The sequence below is a fragment of the Protopterus annectens genome, chromosome 7.part0, assembly GCF_019279795.1.
Source record: "Protopterus annectens isolate FY-2018-M chromosome 7.part0, PAN1.0, whole genome shotgun sequence".
In the NCBI taxonomy this organism is placed as follows: Eukaryota; Metazoa; Chordata; order Ceratodontiformes; family Protopteridae; genus Protopterus; species Protopterus annectens.
The window spans coordinates 1982349893-1982369749 of NC_056739.1; the positions used below are offsets into that span (position 1 = coordinate 1982349893).

Consider the following 19857-nt stretch of genomic DNA (forward strand, 5'->3'; position numbering starts at 1 on the left):
CCGGTTTGATCCTCGGCTGGGGTGCCTTCTGTGCGGAGTCTGCATGTCCTCCCTGTGGTTGTGTGGGTTTCCTCCGGGTGCTCTGGTTTCCTCCCAAAGACATGCTGTAGGTGGATTGGACACACTAAATTGGCCCTAGGTGTGAGTGTGTGCATGTGTGTGCCTTCTGTGGAAGGTTGGGGGCTGGGCTGGCAACTCGACACTGTAAAACTCCACTGCCAGTCATGAGCGGACAGTGATCCGCTGTGGCGACCCCTAACCGGGAAAAAGCCGAAAGAAGAAGAAGAAATGGCATGGAGAGCATGACCAGACTTCATTCTGGACTTTGTTCTCATTGCAAACCCTCCTTGCCCACAAATTCCCCCCTCACACTGTATTTACTGTTTTATGTATTAGGATGGTGCTGTTGCGAGGCCATGTGGTTACAGACAGAAAGAAGGACCAGAGATTTACTTCACTGGCTATACTGTCCTAGCTTGTGAAGCACAGGGTGAAAGGAAGTGGGTGCTGAGCACTGACATGGCATCTTGGCATACCTGTGATAGTTAAAGAGAATGTGAAGTCTGATGCCTGCCTTTCTGCAGCACCATTCCTTGTGTTGCTTTTTTCTGTGAGGCATAGTATACGCTTACATGAGTCCTACTTGTATTGCATACCTCTTGTATGATAAATAATTTTGCTTGCTAACTTCTAAGCTGAGTTGGAAGCCATTAGTCTCCCCATCCCTTCACTTCAGTGGTGCTCATTTGAAGTCCATTACTACCCTGACAACTGACAACCTTGCTGGTCATTGAATTAGGCATGCTGTAACCGTTTGTCAGACATTCATACAGACAGCAGCAATTCAGAGGTTTCCTTATGGAACTCTCATATTTAAGTTTACTGTAGTTTGCATGAGTGCTCATTCACAAAATACAATTTTGGCTTTTTACCCAGGGGCTTTTCCAGACCTACATGTTTCTGGGGGTGGGGACTGTGATCCACAAACTCTTATTTTTCTTATTCTAGCTCTGAGGCTGCCATTGGCTCAGACCGGTGACAAAGTGAGAATTGAAGTTAGATTTAAGTCCTACATTTGCGTAATACAGTTGGCGTACTTTTACAGAAATGTTCCACAAACAGTCATTTATTCATAGAGTTAGGATCAAAGAAGGGCAGTTTGATCTTGGCATTTTGAAAGGATGAATGTTGCTGATCGAGTCTACGTCATTCCAGCTGTGAGCAGAAATCTAGGTGCTGCGGTGATAAAATACATTTTGACTGTTCAAAAAGGCTGCAGAACAGTATGGCTCATGCAGTGTCTTGAAAGTGTGTGAAGTATCTCCATTAGTCCATCATGTAGCATTTCACATAATCTGTACCACGAGAAGAAAATGTTAGGGTATGAAATTGATTTTCTAATGTCTAAAACATCAGGGGTATGATATCTGCACAAAAAAGTAAGAATGAAACATTTTAAATTGCGTCACAGATTCAAAAAACTTATCTGCACTACTGAATTGCAAACAGGAAGTGAAGTCTGAAGAAAAAGATCTTCATAAATGAAGAGTATAGCTGGGAGTGGGGAATTTAATATGTATTTCTCTTAGATGAGAACAAAACTTAGGGTAAGTCTCTGATGTGTAACTAATGAGAAGGTAAGGAAAGTGTTTTTTGTTGTGTTGTACTTCATCTGCCTGTGACCAGAAATGTTTTAAATGATGATGATGCCTAGTTTGGGTTTGGATCTCAAATCAGATATGACAGACTAATTAAGCATATCCATGTGTATATTTGTGTGCATCAATTTATATATTATATAGATGTGTGTGTACCAACTCTGAGATCACAAAACAGCAAGATAAGTGCAAATTCTAAGACACTGCTACACCGCAGTCTCACAGCCAAAGCAGACAAAAGGCTGAAAAACAAGTCTGTAAGAAAGCTCTCTGTTATGTATGTTCACTCTTACAGACTGAAACTCTCTCTCTCTCTATATATATATATATATATATATATATATATATATATATATATATATATATATATGAGAGAGAGATTTTTTTGCAGATGCATATAGACAGTTATCTATATTTTCTTTTGAGTGAATTCCATGAAGGTGCTTGTGATGCCCATGCCCTGGCCCAGCAATCAAGGAGCCTCAATTCTCACCACTAACACCAATTAATGTGTGACGCCCGTGCCCTGGCCCAGCAATCAGGGAGCCTCAGTCCTCACCACTAACACCAGAGAGGGTGTCTCATATATGAGGAAAGGATAACAAATACACACAGTAAAGTGCAATTTGCCCTTAAGAGCACACAGAGATCACAGTCAGTCCAGGGCTGGTTGCTCCCTTGCTCTCCAGGTCCCCAGTAAGACTCCCCACTGGCACAGCTATAGGGTCCAGATCTCAGCCAGCTGGGTAAGCTAAAATCTTCAGCACCCTCTCTCTCCAACCATTGCTTCGTGTCCCTGCCCAAGTAGCTGACACACACACACACACACTTTGAGATAAGAATTTATACAACCACACAGACACTTCTGGGGAAGGCTGGCACAGGTTCTCCAGCTGTGCCCCTTTTACCCAGACTAAACTGTAGTACCTCTTGCCACCACCTAGCTAATAATTATCAGCTACTGAAAGGCCCTTAAAAGGGTGTCCAATTATTACTTTGCAATATTATCATACAATTGGTAGTATGACTGAACAGTCAAGGCTTATTAGAGTGACTTGGTACAGGATTCTTATATACATGCAGTGTACTCTTAGAGCTAAACTTATCTCTACACAAAACAGCCACAGTTGAAAGGTTTTAAAATATTTAATAATAAATAATAAAAACACAAGATAATACTTCTTACTAGACAATGCTAGTTCAGAGATCACAGAGAAATACTTAAAATAATTCATTAGCACAGTTCTGACATCACAGAAAAACACTTAGTCTAATCTTTCTAGTTTCTAACTATTTCTAAAAGAAAAAACAAGTCTAAGATAACTTACATACAAAAACAGGCAGAGTGCTGATGAGTTGGATGGTCAAGACAAAAATGCTTAATGCCTTCTGATTCTCTTTGTTTAAATTGCTATCTTCAGTCCTGATTCCCATTACATCGTTTTTTACACTTTCCTGGTTTTCCCAGGCTGACAGATACTACATTCCTGTTATCTTGCACCTGCAGGAAACTACAGCCATAAAAGGCATTCCACATGTAAACTTTAGTAATTATTCCTTAAGTTAAAACAATAGGCAGGATGCTTCACTCCAGACTCATCGACTCCAAATTCTAACTTCAAAGGGACAGACATGAAATAATTTTAACTTCAAAGGACAGACAAGAAATGCTTGACTTAGCTTTCTTTACAGCAGAGGGCATTTTTGCTACATTGTTTTAAGTTCAACATTTCACAGCATATTCTTTCATTTAAGAAAACAAGCTTGTATTTCAACATTTCACAGTATTTTCTTTCAGTTAAGAAAACAAGTCTGTAATTCAACATTCCTATTTACAAATGACTGAATTATGTATAAAATCTTATATGGCTAGGTTGGCAGCCTTCACAGTGCTAACGTGATGCACACTAAATTTAGAAGTATATTAACTTTTAAGAATGAAGACAGTGAGATCGTAGATTAGCATGATTAGTTATCTGCTATGTTGCAGTCTTATAATAAAGTAATTAATCCTGTTCATAACTTCTTTGTTTTAACAGGACACTTATCCATGGTGATAAAAAAGGTGGCTTCACAGTTTTCTGGGCAGATGATGGCCTGGACACGGGCCCCATCCTATTACAGAAGGAATGCGAGGTTTATCCAGATGATACAGTAAACACGCTGTACAAGCGTTTCCTCTTTCCTGAAGGAGTAAAAGGCATGGTAAGATATCAGTCTTCTTTATTTCATTATACAGAGATACTTCAGTATTTTGCTTAATCCCCTCACCTCACAAAGACCAGATTAAAATTATACAGTATTAGTAGTAGCTGCAGTTTTAATTATGTACTTGTACATATATATGTATATATATATATATATATATATATATATATATATATATATATATATATATATTTGTGTGCGTGTGTATGTGTGCTTGTGTGTATGTGTGTGTGTGTGTCTGTATGTTTATATACATATATATATGCATCTCTATCTGTATAAATGTTGTGTTTTTAATTGATTGGCCCTATTGGACAGTGCTTGTTTTCAGAGGGGACTCGTAAGGAAAGCTCCCAAAATGCAACAACAGTATAGTAACAGAAATCATCTTTTACTTTCGTCTGCTCCCGTTAGGGGTCACCACAGTGGATCATCTGTTTCCATTTCTTCCTGTCCTCTGCATCTTGCTGTGTCACACCAACCACTTACGTGTCCTCTCTCACCACATCCATAAATGTTATAAACTAATTTAATTTATATCGCTTTACAATGCTCTCAAATACTATTTGAGATAATTGAAATAATAGTTTAATTGTATTTTAGATCGTTTACAGTGAATCTACCAGAAAGTTAGAAATATCAGTAAAATACTAATGTTTCAGCAAAAGAATATGCATACTGTAACTTTGGTATTGGTGCATAATAGAAGAAGATAAAATAAGCAAGTATAACTGTGATAAAATTATAATTCTAATTAGTAATAACATCATTCATTACTGACAATTAAGTCGGATCGATGTGTAGTAGAACAGCTAATGTTCAACATTATGAGGAGTGCTGCAGTAGCTTTAGCTATATGGGTTCTATCGTGTATCAGACATAACAGCAGGATAGCTTCCAAAGCTTCCGGGTGCCTTACACACACGCTGACTAAAATTTCACATTTAAGTATCAAGCCTTTCAGAACTTTCCTGTCGCTGACAAAAGTTCTCCTTTGTCGTCTTTCGAGGATTGATGGCCAGCTAATGCTATTCTGTTTCTGCACAGATAAGTTCCCTTTGGGTAAAAAGCTTCCACTTTACTTTTTACTCACAGAAAAAGTACATTTTCTCAAAAAGAAGTACTTTTAAGTTATGAAAAAGTGTTTTTGTCGATTAACTCATGACTTTTATGAACTTTTAACCAGGAGCACATTTTTTTTCTATTCTTGTGTGAAAAAAGTTGTTAAAAGTTGTTTAAAACTATGTTTTTCTGTGGCTAAAATGTTTTTTACCCTTTGGGGCTAGGAATGTGTTTAAAGTGCTTTTACTGTGTTTTTTCTGGGAAAAAGTTACTTTTTTGCTACTACTTTTACAGTCTGTTGCTACTAATATTTCCTTGGTGTCAAGCACCATTCTCAGCTTCACCATAGAAGGATGTACCAATTCCTTGACTGGAACTTCTTCCAGTCACAAAACGAAAAAGTTTGTCAAGCAGCCTTTACCACTACAGTAGGCTGTTAGTTTGCCTCAGACACAGATAGGTGACTGTCGTGACCAAAGCTGGTTCTTCGGATCCCTCTGGTGTAGTTCCTTCAGCCACCTTGGACTCCAGGGTTAGACTCATCCCCTGCAGCTGTTGGTGTCCCCTTAATGGGCAACAGAGATTCACTTTTCTCAGTCTTGGGAGAAGGGGCAGGGAAAGTGCCTGTGTTTAGCCAGAATTTTGTACCCATCCCTGGGGAAGTTGTTGGCAATCCTGGGTCTATTTCTTTAGAAATTCCTGTCAAAAAGAGACAGAAAACTAAACATTTGTCTTCTCTTCTATCCGTTACTCTGGACAGGAGTAATTTATTAGGCTTGGTTTAGGGTCTTGTGAAGGCTCTTGACCTCAATTATAAAACTTTTTCTAATAAAATAAGTAGGGGTTCCTCTTTCCCTGAAGAGGTTCAAGAGATTGAACTGGTATGGGAATTTGAAGGGACATATGCATTTTTCTCAGGTTTTTAATTCAGATTCAGAGGAGATTTGGGTATCTGATTCTCTCTCTCTGTGAGAGATTCTCTGTAAAACTATTTCCAGGATAAATTAATGCTTTTCGTAGGAAATAGTGTGGTTTCTCTATCCCTCATAAAATATAATCTATTATAACTGGAATTTCTAGAACCTTCACCTATCCTTCAAGTCTTATCCGCATTTGAGGATGTATTTGTCATAGTCTGCAATTGCCCTGACAGTCAGCTTGCTGCCTCTAAAATAAGCAGGTAGATTATATAAAGTTCCTCAGTCTTTCAAGTTTTGTATACACCAATCGCAGAACTGACCCAGTAGCTATTGCTTTACTGAATCCAGCTGCTGCTAAAGATTGTGTTAATTCCTGGTCGTCTCCTTCTGACAAGGATGTAAAAGCTTTTGACAAGTTTGGAGAAAAGTGTCTGCCTCTGCTGCTTTAATTTTTAGAATTCTAAACTGTCAGGGTCATATGTTGAAGTTTATCTTGGCTCTTTGTTAGAGTGTGAGGAATGCTTGGCATCAGCTTCCTCTTGTGAGGAGGCATCTGCTTTGTGTAATTTAGTTTCTTTTTTTCACAAGTTACTACTCATTGCTTAAAATATGTTTATGATTTTGTGAATACTAAAGTCACGTGTGCTGCCACTGTAATTGTTTAAGTGGGCTTGCCTGGTTCTTCTCTAAGTTTTCCAAGGGATTCTGTGCTCCCTTGTCTAGCTTTAGCAAAGAACACAACAAACAGTCTCAGCAGAATTCTGGTAAGCATATATTTAAATAGAGCAATGGCAGGGTGCCTCAAAAATAAAGCAGGAACCCTCCAAAACAAAAGCAATAAAATAAGTCAGAATGACTCTATGAGGGACCCCCCCACACCCTGACAATCCTTTGATCCTCCCAAAATATCTGACTCTCCAGTTCTTTCTTTGGCAACAGATTGTTTCAGGCAAATTGATCCTGGTTGTGATCCATCTTGGCTGCAGATGGCAATAGGAGGTTCGCGCTCCTTCTCAAGGGATTACTCCTCATTTGTCAGACCAAACTCTTCTCGTTCCTCCAGTCTTACGACATATCCTGTCTTAGTGTGTATAGAAGCTGTTACTTATTTTCTGTTAGGAGAAATATTTTATTCAGGAATGTTTCTGATACCAAATAAAGAAGGTTTTTGATGGCCAGTTTTAGACCTTTATTCCTGAACCAGTTTGTGATTGCGCCCAAATTCAAAATGCCTCTCACTTCACAATCTGTTACACCTTCTTTCTCATTTGAGTTTATTAATGACCTTAGATTTACAAGATTCATATTTCATATTCCTTTTCATCCAGATTTCAGGTGTTTCTTAAGGTGTTGTGTGTCTGGATTACATCCATTATCAGTTCTCTGCTTTAACCGTTGGGCTATCCACTGCTCCAAGATGTTCACAAAGTGCCTAGCTAATATGATAGCCCACTGCGTACTGCAGGATATCCACACTTTTCAGTAAATGGATGACTTGCTTATCGTTGCAGTGTCTTTTTCAAGGTGTCAGGAATCTGTCTCTATGTAAGAGGCTGGGATTCCAAGATAATATTCAGAAGTCTTCTCTGACTGCATTTCACAGGGTTGGTTTTCTGAGGTGCCTGCTGGACACCTTCCATGGGAAAAAATAGATCTATATTTAGATCTGTTCATGGGGTTTTCCATTCAGACTTCAGTCTCAGTGATGGAATTTCTCAGGATTCTGGGTCTTATAGCATCCACAATCCTCTTGATACGTCTTGCAAGACTCCACATGAGTAAGATGCAATGGTATCTAAAATATCTATGGTCCCAGCATCAACACCAATTGACTTTTCAAATTTCGGTCTTGGAATTTGTAAAATGGGAGATCATGTGGTGGAGACATCAAATTTCTCAGAATCCAGGTCTTCCGGTCTCTCCTCCTTCTTCCAAACGGTGATTCACAACAGACACCTCCGACTTTGCTTGGGGAGCAAGACAGAGTAAAACATGTAAACATAAAAGAGATGCTGGCTTTTGTAAATGCTCTCAACTCTCTGAATCATCTATGGTTCCCAGGATGTCTACAGGTGTTTATAGACAACACCACAATGATGTGGTACATAAAGAAGCAAGGGGGAACCTGATCTTACCGCCTGTGCAGACTAGCCACATAAGTTTGGGATACAGCTTTACAGCACAGTCTCACTCTACAGGCATCTTAGATCCCATCAGAATAAAATTGTGTGGCAGACAAGCTGAGCAGGACTAGGACAGACCCTAACAAATAGAAACAGAATCAAAGGGTCTTCCAAGATTTGATCCATCTGTGGAGAACACCTCAATTAGTTCTTTTTGCCTCCTCTCTAAACAATTGACTGGCAAAATTCTATTCCAAAACTCCATGAAAGAAGGCCTGGAAGAAAGATATGAGTGAAGTTGTTCAATCTCGCCGTTCATGCATCACTGAAGGGTTCAGAGACAAACCTCTGCTCTGACATGGCTGACTAGCAAGCTCAAAGTTCTCCAGTAGCTCAAGACCCCACCCCTTATCCCACAATGCACTGCTGGAATTACCTCAGATCTAGTTTGCCGCAGCACGGATCTCTTGGTTTCCAGCTTGGCAAGAGACTTTATTGGGAGTTTTTCAATTTTCAGCAAGTTATATTTTTTTTCATTTTTATATATCCTTGTTCTATTCTTAGTAGCAGATATACTAGCTAGTAGATAGTAGTTTTTCTGTGTTTATACCCCTTCCCTCAGTATTATCTATCTTGCATTCGGCCTTTTGGCCTTAGGATTAGTGATTAGTCAGTGTTCCCTTTTTGGGACTTTTGTTTTGGATCTCTTATTACTGTTTGTAATTAATTAGTTGTCAGTGCCCCTTTTGGGCTGTGTGTGAGTTACTTAGTTGAAAACAGCTCATAGTTAAACAGTGTGCTTGAGTTGTGTAATGTCTGAAGAAAAAGATAAACATCCAAAGTCTGGGTTTAAAAAATGCCCAGTCTGCGGACAGAAAGTCACAGATGCCCATGTGCAGTGTGTTTACTGCTTGGGTGAGGTACATCTGCAAGAGTCTTGCAGTATATGTCATTCTTTTTCCACAAGAGTGTTAGCTGAAAGGAAGAGGAAATTGATTGATAGGGGTATCATTAAACACCCCTTTTCTGAGGCATTGTCTGACCAGGATGGAGACAGTAAATCATCTAAATCTTCCACTGATTCTAGATCCAAAAAAAGGAAAGAGGTCAGAGAGTGTGGCGACTTCGGCTCCATTGCCTTCGTAGCCGACAGTCTGCTCTTTTCGGAACCAGGACACGGCTTTGGAACCATTTGCCGAAAAACCTCCATCCATATTGCTCCAGTAGGCTCCATCTGTCCACTCTTCCAGGTCCTCTGTCAGCCTATCTGATCTGGATATGGACCGGCTGGTTCAGAAACTCTTAAAGGCACCAGATCTAGTTAAATTACTGTCGGCTCAGACACAACTGTCGGAGCCAAAGACCACTACCTTTGAATTGTCTGCTCCTCCTCCAAGTCATACCGGACCTTCGGAGCCAGAGGAGGCCGACCTGATGATTGTGGATCCCTTGGAGCCGACACCTGCTCCAGTGTCATCGGCTCCATCTGCTCGGACGTTCTCGGCACCAACCAGGGACTCTAGGAGCCGACACTCTCCGGTCGGGTCCGGGAAGGATAGCCGCACCGACTTGTTGGTGCCGACTTTTCCTCTCAGGGCCTTGGCTCGGGTGAGCTCGGCTCCTACCTCGGGCTCGGAGCCCATGGCTTCGGTGCGGGAGGAGATCGTAGCTCCATCGGAGCCATCGACTCCTTCTCATCGGAGCCGAGGTGCATTCAATGCCATGAGGTGAGTGTTGTCTCCCAAGACTTCCTCATCTCAAGGTCTGGCCTCTTCTTCCCCTAAAGTGCCTGTGTCTGTTTCTGTTTCCTCTGGTCATCCCAAGCATAGAGACCCAAAGCTGCAGGTAGCCCCACAGGGCGCTCCCTGCTCTTCTGAGACCTCTCCAGAAGTTTCCCCTGAAGAGGTTCCCAGGAAAAGATTATGCAAGAGGAGGCATTTGGACTCCCCCCAGGAGTTTATCACATCGGACGCCAACCTGGATGAAACAGAAGGGTCCCCAGATCCCCCCCTGAGGACATCTCCTTTGCGGAGATTCTTGAAATTCTTAGGCAGAGGGGTGATTGGCAGTCCAAGAGCCCTACTGAGGATGAGTCGGTTCTCCTGAAAGCGTTTGGGTCTCAACCTTCCACTTCTTGGGTGTCTCCTCCCTACAATGAGCTTATGGATCTGGTGTCTCGTAGGGCGTGGGAGTCTCCAGAATCTATGGAACCTGTTCCTAGGAGGCCTAATAAGTTTATTTCAGCACCTGTGAATAAGTTCTTTTTGACCAAGGGAGTCCCTGTTGATGCCATGGTGGTGGCGGCAGCCACCAAAAAGGAAATGTCTAAGACTTCCTCATCTATCCATCCTCCTAACAGGGAATCTAGGATCATGGATAGTTATGGGAAACACATGTTCAGTTCAGCGACTTTCTCACTCCGATCACTGAACTACTTGACACATTTTACCAGACTGCAGAGAGATCTCCTTAAGGAGTTGGGAGATACTCTTCAGGGTGCTGTAGCTTCGAGTGTATCCGATAAGATTACCACTCATCTCTCTACCCTCAGTTCGATAGTCAACTCATCCATGTGTCTCGTATCATACACAGCTGATGGTTCGAGTAGAGCCGCAGGTACAGGAATCGCTCTCCGTAGGCATGCCTGGATGCAACTCTGTTCCTTCGCGGAACCCTTCAAGTCTTCTTTTACTAACACCCCATTTGACGGCTCATCTTTGTTTGGGCCATCACTTCAGCCCGTAGAGCAATAAGGAAAGACTCTGTCTGCCATCGGAGTCTGTTTTTCAACCCCCACTCGACCCTTTCCCAAAGGTCAGAGGGGAGGAAAGATTTGGTTCTGGAAAGCCCAAGGAGCCTTTCAAGACACACGTGGAGAGCCCCCCTCCAGAGGCAGAGGAGGGGGTTTCAATGGAAGAAGCCGCCCACGTGGCAGAGAGGGTGACAGAGATCACTTCTCTGGTCAATCCTACCAGCGCTCCTGAAGGGATGCCCAGCTGTCCTACTCTGGAGGCAGTCGGGGTCGCTTATCATTGTACCCCAAAGCCTGGCTAAATATAACAAATGACAGTTGGGTACAAAGTATCATTTCCAGAGGGTATTTTATACCATTCTCCACCCAGCCTCTTCCCGTCAAAAAAATCCCAGACGTTCTACCCAGTCACATGGGACAAGCAGCAATAGAGGTGCGCCGATTGCTAGAAAAAAGAGTCATCCAGCCAGTCCCAGCAGACCAGACAGGATTCGGAACTTACTCAAGGTTCTTTTTGGTTCCAAAGAAAACAGGGGACTGGAGAACCATTTTGGATCTCAGCAGACTCAACCAATTTGTGAGAAAAGAGAAGTTCCAAATGGTCACGCTACAGTCCATACTCCCGTTCTTGTGGAAGTACAGTTGGATGTGCTCGATCGATTTCAAGGATGCGTACTACCACATAAAGATGGCCAGACCATCCAGAGATCACCTGCGTTTCCGGCTGGAGCCAATCATTATCAATTCTGAGCTCTGCCCTTTGGTCTCACTACAGCCCCCAGAGTGTTCACCAAGTGCATGACAGTAGTCACGGCTCACCTGAGGCGTCTAGGATTCCAGTTGTTTCCGTATCTAGACGAATGGCTCCTTACCTCTACCACCAGGCATCAACTTCTTCAAGCGAGAGAGGCTACTCTGACACTCTGCGATTAGCTAGGCATTACAGTCAACTTTGAAAAGTCTGCCTTGTTGCCATTGCAGCATATCGTTTTTATAGGGACAGAACTAGACACGTCAACCACCACTCTCCGCCTTCCGCCAGAAAGAATCTCTATGCTTCGCCAGCACATCATGTCCCTAATATCAAAGAACAGAGCACAAGCAGCAGAAGTATTGAAAGTTCTAGGATTGATGGCAGCAGCTATTCTAGTAATCCCGTTAACAAGGATGCATATGAGAAACCTTCAATGGCTTCTATTCACACAATGGTCTTAACAAGAACTTCCAATGAGTCACATGATCCTGATAACAAATTCCTGCAAGAAGGATCTTCAGTGGTGGTTGACATCTCTTCATGTCACAATAGGACGTCCTTTCATGCTTCCCCCTCCAGTTGCCACTGTGACCACGGACGTTTCCCTGATAGGGTGGGGGGGGGGCTTTTTCAGGGAAAGCCTGCCCAAGGCACATGGACAGATCAAGAATCACATCTGCATATCAATGTCCTGGAGATGAGAGCAGTACTTCTAGTGTTGCAATACTTTCAGGACTCTCTTCCTCTAGGGACAATTGCAATACAGACGGACAACATGTCAGTGGTCTGGTATCTGAACAAACAAGGTGTGACCAAATGTTATCCCCTTTGCCGAGAAGCCGTCAGAGTATGGCAGTGGGCACTGTCATCCCAGCGCTTTCTGTTGGCAATGCACATCCCGGGCAAATCCAACGTCATAGCGGACAGACTGAGCAGAGCAATCTTATTGCCCATGAATGGTCCCTCAAACAAGAGATTGTGGACAGGATCTTCCGCAAATGGGGCCAGCCTTCATGCGACCTGTTCGCCAGTCACATCAACAACAAATGCAGAAGCTATTTTGTCCCGATTCCCACGCCAGGTCACTCCCCAAGGGATGCTCTTGTCCACGATTGGCCCCCGGGTCTCCTCTATGCATTTCCACCAATTCCCCTGATATCCAAATTCTTACAGAAAGCAAAGTTGCTGGGACGGACAGTCATCCTTATAGCCCCTCATCGGACTCGGCAGATTTGGTTCCTGTTTCTTTACCATCATATTCTGGAAGATCCATGGATCCTGGACCCAGTTCCGGACTTGTTGACACATCCGTCAGGGGATCTTCACCCATCATTGCAGACACTGAAGCTAACAGCTTGGCTGCTCCAATTCCCCACATAGCCAGGCTCTATAATCTTTCCCATGACACTAGTCAGATTATGTTGGCTTCCCATAAACCTTCCACCAGAAAATTGTATTGTAGTAAGTGGAAGAGATTTTTCCATTTGGGTTTCTTCCCACAACATTGACCCTTATCAAGTGCCATTGTCTTCTGTCTTAAAATTCTTGACAGAAATCTTCAACAAAGGAGCAGCGGCGGCTACGGTGCGAGTGCAATTAGCTGCTATATCTAATTTCCATCTAGGAATCGATGGTTTGAATATTATGGCTCACCAATTGTCTGTCTTTTCTAAAAGGTTCCTTTCATATAAGGCCTCCAGTGAAGACACCTTATTCCCCCTGGAATTTGAATTTTATGTTATCTCGTATCATTCTTCCTCCTTTTGAGTCTGCATCATCTTGTGAACTAAATTCTTGTCGTGGAAAACTATCTTCTTAGTAGCCATCACTTCAGCCCGTAGAGTGTCAGAGCTCCAAGCCCTTTCCATCAAGCCCCCTTACATGGTCTTCCATGCTGACAGAGTATCTCTCAGGACAAATCCATCCTTTTTACCTAAAGTATGTTCTGAGATTAACATTAATCAAGTCATTGAGTTACCCGTTTTCTTCCCTAATCACACCAACAAATTGGAATATATGTTGCATCAACTCTATGTTCATAGATAACTTACATTTTATTTGGACAGAACAAAACACATTAGGAAATCAGATCAGCTCTTTGTGTCTTTTTCTGAGACCAGGAAAGGTAAACCAGTTGCTAAAACAACCCTGTCTAAGTGGCTGCCGGATTGTATCACCTATACATATGGTTGTCATAATATGCCCTTGTCTAGTAAGGTAAAGGCTCATTCAACCAGAGCAGTTTCTACCTCGTCGGCCTTTCAAGCTAAATTGCCTTTGGATAACATCTGTGCAGCAGCCACATTGTCTAAACCTCACACTTTTATAACTCATTACAAAGAGGATAAGGCCTCCAGGGACAGGGCTTCATTTGGTTCTACGGTTCTGAAGAGTGTACTTCCGTGAGCCACCCAAGATCAGGATGCTAGGGACGCTACCCATCAGTGATGAATGAACGGCGAGATTGAACAACTTCACATAAAGAAGTTATGTACTCACCATAACGTTCCATGTGAGTAGTTCCATCTTGCCTTCATTCTCACGTCCCTCCCTCCTTCCCCCTCCTGGCTGACAGTTGATCTGGAGGCTGTCTTCATCATGGTTTTTCAATGTGTATTCATTCCTAGTCAGAACAATTATTGTACTATTATATGGTAAGCAGCAAACAAGATCTGAGGTAATTCCAGCAGTGCATTGTGGGATAAGGGGTGGGGTCTCGAGCTACTAGAGAACTTTGAGCTTGCTAGTCGGCCGTGTCAGAGCCAAGGATCGGCTCCAAATCCATCAGTGATGAAGGAAGCCGAGATGGAACAACTCACATGGAACGTTATGGTGAGTACATAACTTATTTTTTTTCTTTTCCTTGGACAGGAATATTCCTGTATGCCTTTTCCCCCTTTCCGCTGATTTCCAGCATAGTTCTGAAGATTCAGAAGGACACCCAAAGATCTTTGTGGTGACTCCCTTCTGGCTCAGGCAACAGTGGCTCTCCCTTCTTTTGAAATTGACCAGGGGCAATTACCACAAGCTTCCTCACACACTTTTCAGTAAATAGATGACTTGCTTATCACTGCAGTGTCTTTTTCAAGGTGTCAGGAATCTGTCTCTATGTAAGGGAATCTGTCTCTATGTAAGGGATCTTCTACAGAGGCTGGGATTGCAAGAGAATATTCAGAAGTCTTTTCTGTGAATCCAAGTCTCCCAATCTCTCCTCCTTCTTCCAAACGGTGATTCACAACAGACACCTCCAACTTTGCTTGGGGAGCAAGACAGAGTAAAACATGTAAACATAAAAGAGATGCTGGCTTTTGTAAATGCTCTCAACTCTCTGAATCATCTATGGTTCCCAGGATCTCTACAGGTGTTTATAGACAACACCACAGTGATGTGGTACATAAAGAAGCAAGGGGGAACCTGATCTTTCCACTTGTTGCAGACTAGCCACATAATTTTGGGATACAGCTTTACAGCACAGTCTCACTCTACAGGCATCTTAGATCCCATCAGAACAGAATTGTGTGTCGGACAAGCTGAGCAGGACTAGGACAGACCCTAACAAATAGAAACAGAATCAAAAGGTCTTCCAAGATTTGATCCATCTGTGGAGAACATCTCAATCAGTTCTTTTTGCCTCCTCTCTAAACAATTGACTGGCAAAATTCTATTCCAAAACTCCATGAAAGAAGGCCTGGAAGAAATATGTTTTCTTTTCCTTGGACAGGAATGTTCCTGTATGCCTTTTCCCCCTTTCCACTGATTTCCAGCATAGTTCTGAAGATTCAGAAGGACACCCAAAGATCATTGTGGTGACTCCCTTCTGGCTCAGGCAACAGTGGCTCTCCCTTCTTTTGAAATTGACCGGGGGCAATTACCACAAGCTTCCTCACAGACTGGATTTACTCATACAAGATTAGGGGTGTTTGTTACATTCTGACCCCAAGCAAGTGCAATTGCTTGCCTGAATGATGGGGTTTTTAATCCTTTTAGGCACCTTTCTTTATGAGGACTTGCAGCAGGTATTGATGGAGACAAGAAGGCCTACTACTAGAACATTAATCCTCCCACATCCCAAATACATGCAGTAGGTGGATTGGACACTCTAAATTGGCCCTAGGTGTGAGTGCGTGCATGTGTGTGTGCCTTCTATGGAAGGTTGGGCGCCGGGCTGGCAACTCTACACCGTAAAACTCCACTGCCAATCATGAGCGGACAGATATCCGCTGTGGCGACCCCTAACTGGGAAAAAGCCAAAAGAAGAAGAAGAAGTAAATAGAAAAGGTTTTCTAGAAGGTGACAACAAAATAACCAGCACAAATTCATGGCTAGTGTTTCTCTGGTTTTGCTGTATTTGTATGAGTTACTGTCCTATGACCTGTCTTACTCTTCTGTCAATGTTCATCTGTCAGCCATTTCAGCATGTCAGCCCTTGGATACCCCTCTTTCAATGCAGTTTCATGCCAAAAGTGTGTTTCTTTTGTGTTGTCCCAGGAAACCATGTCCATCAAGTTTTAAGGCATCATGTATAATTATTGAGGACCACAGGAATCTGGGTAGTTTCTCTTCATCCTTATAAAAAGAGTATGGAGGTTAAAAGAGTTTTACGTTGGTATGGAGTGGACTAAGCAAATAATGATAAAGCAGAAATATATGTGACTTTGTATTCTAATATTTTATAAATGTTTCCAATTTCAAAGGTGGAAGCAGTAAAGCTGATCGCAGATGGGAAGGCACCTCGAATTGTTCAGCCAGAAGATGGAGCTACCTATGAAGGGATTCAGAAAAAAGAGACTGCAAAGGTGCCATTAATTGTTTTCTCAATGTTCTTTTTACTGATTTTTGCTGCATGGCTTATAGATGTTGGCTTAATTATGTATATTTATGAATGCCTGTTTTTATTTAGTAAACATTTGGTTATTGGTTGATAGCCTAATGGTGAGCAAAGCAAATAGTAAAAACATTTTACAAACCACTGCATACTTAGAATTTTCTCTGAAGAAGCCTACTAAAAACACAGGTACTGAAATAGTGCTAAAAGTAATTTGATGAAATATATGATAGTTATTAACTGTCTACTGTTAAAGAGCGAAGAATAGGCTAGAGCAGAAAATGCTAAGGCCTTATCTTCTGCCATGTCCATGTTTTTAGTCTTCCTCACTTTCCTCCTACAAGCATTTATGTCATGTAAGGGCAGAAGGATCAAATACCTTCCGCTGTCAAAGTGTCCAAAAAACTTCCAATTCTTTAAAATGGTGCTGAAGGCACACCTCAAGCAAAAAATGGAAATGTATCAGCATCTACAACTTAGAATAACTTCCTCATCTCTATATTCCACCATCTGCCTATATAGAGCCCCTAGGAGAGCCCATCTCCCAGTACCACTAAGACACAAATTAACAGTAAATTTAATTTAGAGATAATGCCACATGACCATTCTAGTTGCAATACTAGCAATACTTTCCACATTAACCCACTTTATATCACTATGCTTAAGCTAATTTTGAGGAAGGCATAAACCTTTATTGTCAATATGCACACACTTCATGCTTTTTTTAAAATGTTTTACATTGTCACACTTCAGCCACCCTGGGTTTACATGCATGCAGCACAACGTAAACATATAAATAATTTCTGAAACAGTTAAACTTGTATTATATTGTCATTTCAGTCTTATAAAAACATATATAATATGTAAATCATTCCTGTAATATTGTATACTATCATTTCAGCCTTACAAAGATGGCAATTCTAAATTATTACTGTTTTTTTACAGAGTAAATCACTTACTGTCTTTTGTTTCTTATCTTTTGTAATCATTTACTGTCTTTGGGTCTTTTTAACATTCTTCCTTGGCCTTCACAGAAAAGGGATTGCATACTCAGTTAGACTTTTATTAGTAAACAAAAGTAAATATATAAGGAGGAAAGCCTCCCTGTCACTGACAAGGACTCTTCTACAGGCCCAGGCCCAGGCTTCTCCTTCTTCTTCTCAGACTGACATGGCCACAGCCTCTGTTGTTATAGTGTCCCAGAAGTCCTCTAAGCCCATTCTCATTCACAAAGTGTGACTTCTGTTGCCCCTAAACACAAACTTAGAAGGTTGTTTGACTCCAACACCTACCTATTCTAGGTCTTTGAGGTTATTTTGCTCTGTCTATGTTGAATTACACTGTGGTAAATGTGACAGGACGTTTTGCAGATGCAGTCCATGTGATCTCAGGTCTCTTCCCCCACTGACTTTGCTGACCAAAGCACTTTGCTTGATACATTTTCCTACCCACTGTCTACAATTCTCCTCACTGGGCCTTGTCCAGGCTTCTGTCCTGATGGTAGCATTGATCCAACCACAGTTGTTGACATCAGTATCTGCTGATCCATCTGGGTTAGCCGCAGCAAAGTTATTGGGGTCACATCCTTCAGTCTTGACTCACACGGCCATTGACATTGCTGTAAATGTTAGGCTTTATAATGTTAGTGGCATTAGGATTCACTTGGTGTCAAGGTTGGGTGCTATCTTTCTGAATTGGCATTGGTCCCTGATTCCTTCAGGGCAGACCATACAATCACTGAAGTTGATCTTTTCATCTTGACATGGGGCCATTGATGTTGACCTCAAGGCTGAATGGTCCTGACCCTGTATTGGCTTTTGGGGGGGGGGGGGGGGTCAGACCCTCTGCAGCAGTCTGATGATCCTTTCCTTTTATCCCGGGGTGAGCCATGATTGGCTTAGGACACATGGACAGCACCTATTGGGAAGACGGTGTGCTGACTAGCCTTTGCAAGACAAAATATGTCAGACAGTGGTCTGTGATGTAAATGCTCTGTGGGAGTGCAGTTACACATTACCGGCTTGATGTAAGTGTGTTACCAACAGGCACTGCTGTACCAAGGCAAAGGCACATTCATCAGCATTAAAGCAGCTGCTGCAGGATCTAAGGAGTTTTCCTAGGTGAGTGAAATTGACATCAGGATGGACCCATCTCCTCCTGCATCATTTGTTGATGTACCACGTTAATACCTCTGCTGCAGTACAGAAATGTACTGCAGCACTGCATTTATGACAGTAGGCTGACCATAACAAATGTTAGCTATGTGTTGCTATAGGCACATCTGGTATCCGGACACATCAGAATGGCAGTAGAAGTAATGTGGGATAGTATAGTATCTCTTGCATGGACCATAGTGGAGTACATGCCACAGGGGGCACAGTTTTGGCATAGGTACCCATGCTCACTTCATGTGTCTTTCATTTTGTATTCAAAGCCAGACAACTGCTGCAGTAACAACTATAGAAGCTGGGGCACAGCAGGCACCTGCTTAGGGGCTGTTGATGATAAGACACAGATAACTAAGTCATAGTCTGATGATACGGTGAATCTGTGTCTCCATCGTGGTTGTGCATCCACCCACAATACAGACTGAAGGTGTGGTGTCACCACAGATTAACATGATGCTATATAGTCTGAATTTTCACCATCGGGGTGGATTCCCTGTGACTTCAACCACTATGTCAATGTATGGTTGTGGCAGCAGATGAGTACAGCATGCCTGAAGTAGATATACTCATCATTTCACAGCCATGTGGGGTGCCCAGTGGAACTGTGTTCACATGTGCAGGTGGCATTTGAGCTCAATCAGCAGATGGGTCACAGTATCATCCAGGCATGATGTAATGCTAACAAATTCAGTGAAGATCTAATTGCCGTGTTGCATTACATTTGTGATAACATGGAGGCCAGGGACAGAGTAATGATTGGTCTCATGAGATCTGTGGTGGTACAGACCATTTCCATGCCCAACTTCAAATGGAGGATTACAATGCCACCATTTTGTTTCACCTGTAGTTTTGTTTTGAACTTCCTTGTAAATCAGGCAAGTATGATGCCAGATACTTATTGATTTTTCTTGATTTACAGAAAGTGTGTTTGCTCACTGACCATTATCTTCTAAACAAACTAATTGAGATCAGCATCAGCAGGCAGTATTCCCTGGTTTAAAAACTTCCTCACTGGCAGATGCTTCATAGTTAATATAAGATACTCCCAATCAGAGTCTGCACCTTTTACCAAAGATGTACCACAAGGATCCATTCTAGCTGTACTCCACTTCTCCAGATTCATTAACAAATTTCCTTATGGAACTCCCCCATCTCCCACTTATCCTATATGCTGACGACATGGGCATTTACCTTTCAGGTCACTCTCATACCACATTTGATCCCAACTCCAGTCTGACTTACGTGAGTTCCACAAATGACTCATAACCCATAAACTACTTCTCAAACCCTCCAGGACCCAAACTATGCTATTTGAAATTCTACAGAAAATTCACCAAGCATCTGACTCTTTAACTGTCTTTAACTTACACAATGAGAGAGAGAGAGA

The 19857-nt window shown here is 42.2% G+C and overlaps 1 protein-coding gene across 1 annotated transcript in view; it reads left to right on the plus strand.

The window, feature by feature from the left end:
• Positions 1-19857, plus strand: part of LOC122807285 (cytosolic 10-formyltetrahydrofolate dehydrogenase) — a 586928-nt gene that overhangs the window by 49621 nt on the left and 517450 nt on the right. Inside the window, exons 4-5 of the mRNA XM_044078406.1 lie at positions 3698-3863; positions 16172-16273. Of these exons, the coding sequence (XP_043934341.1) occupies positions 3698-3863; positions 16172-16273 (268 nt within the window). The remainder of the gene's footprint in view (positions 1-3697; positions 3864-16171; positions 16274-19857) is intronic.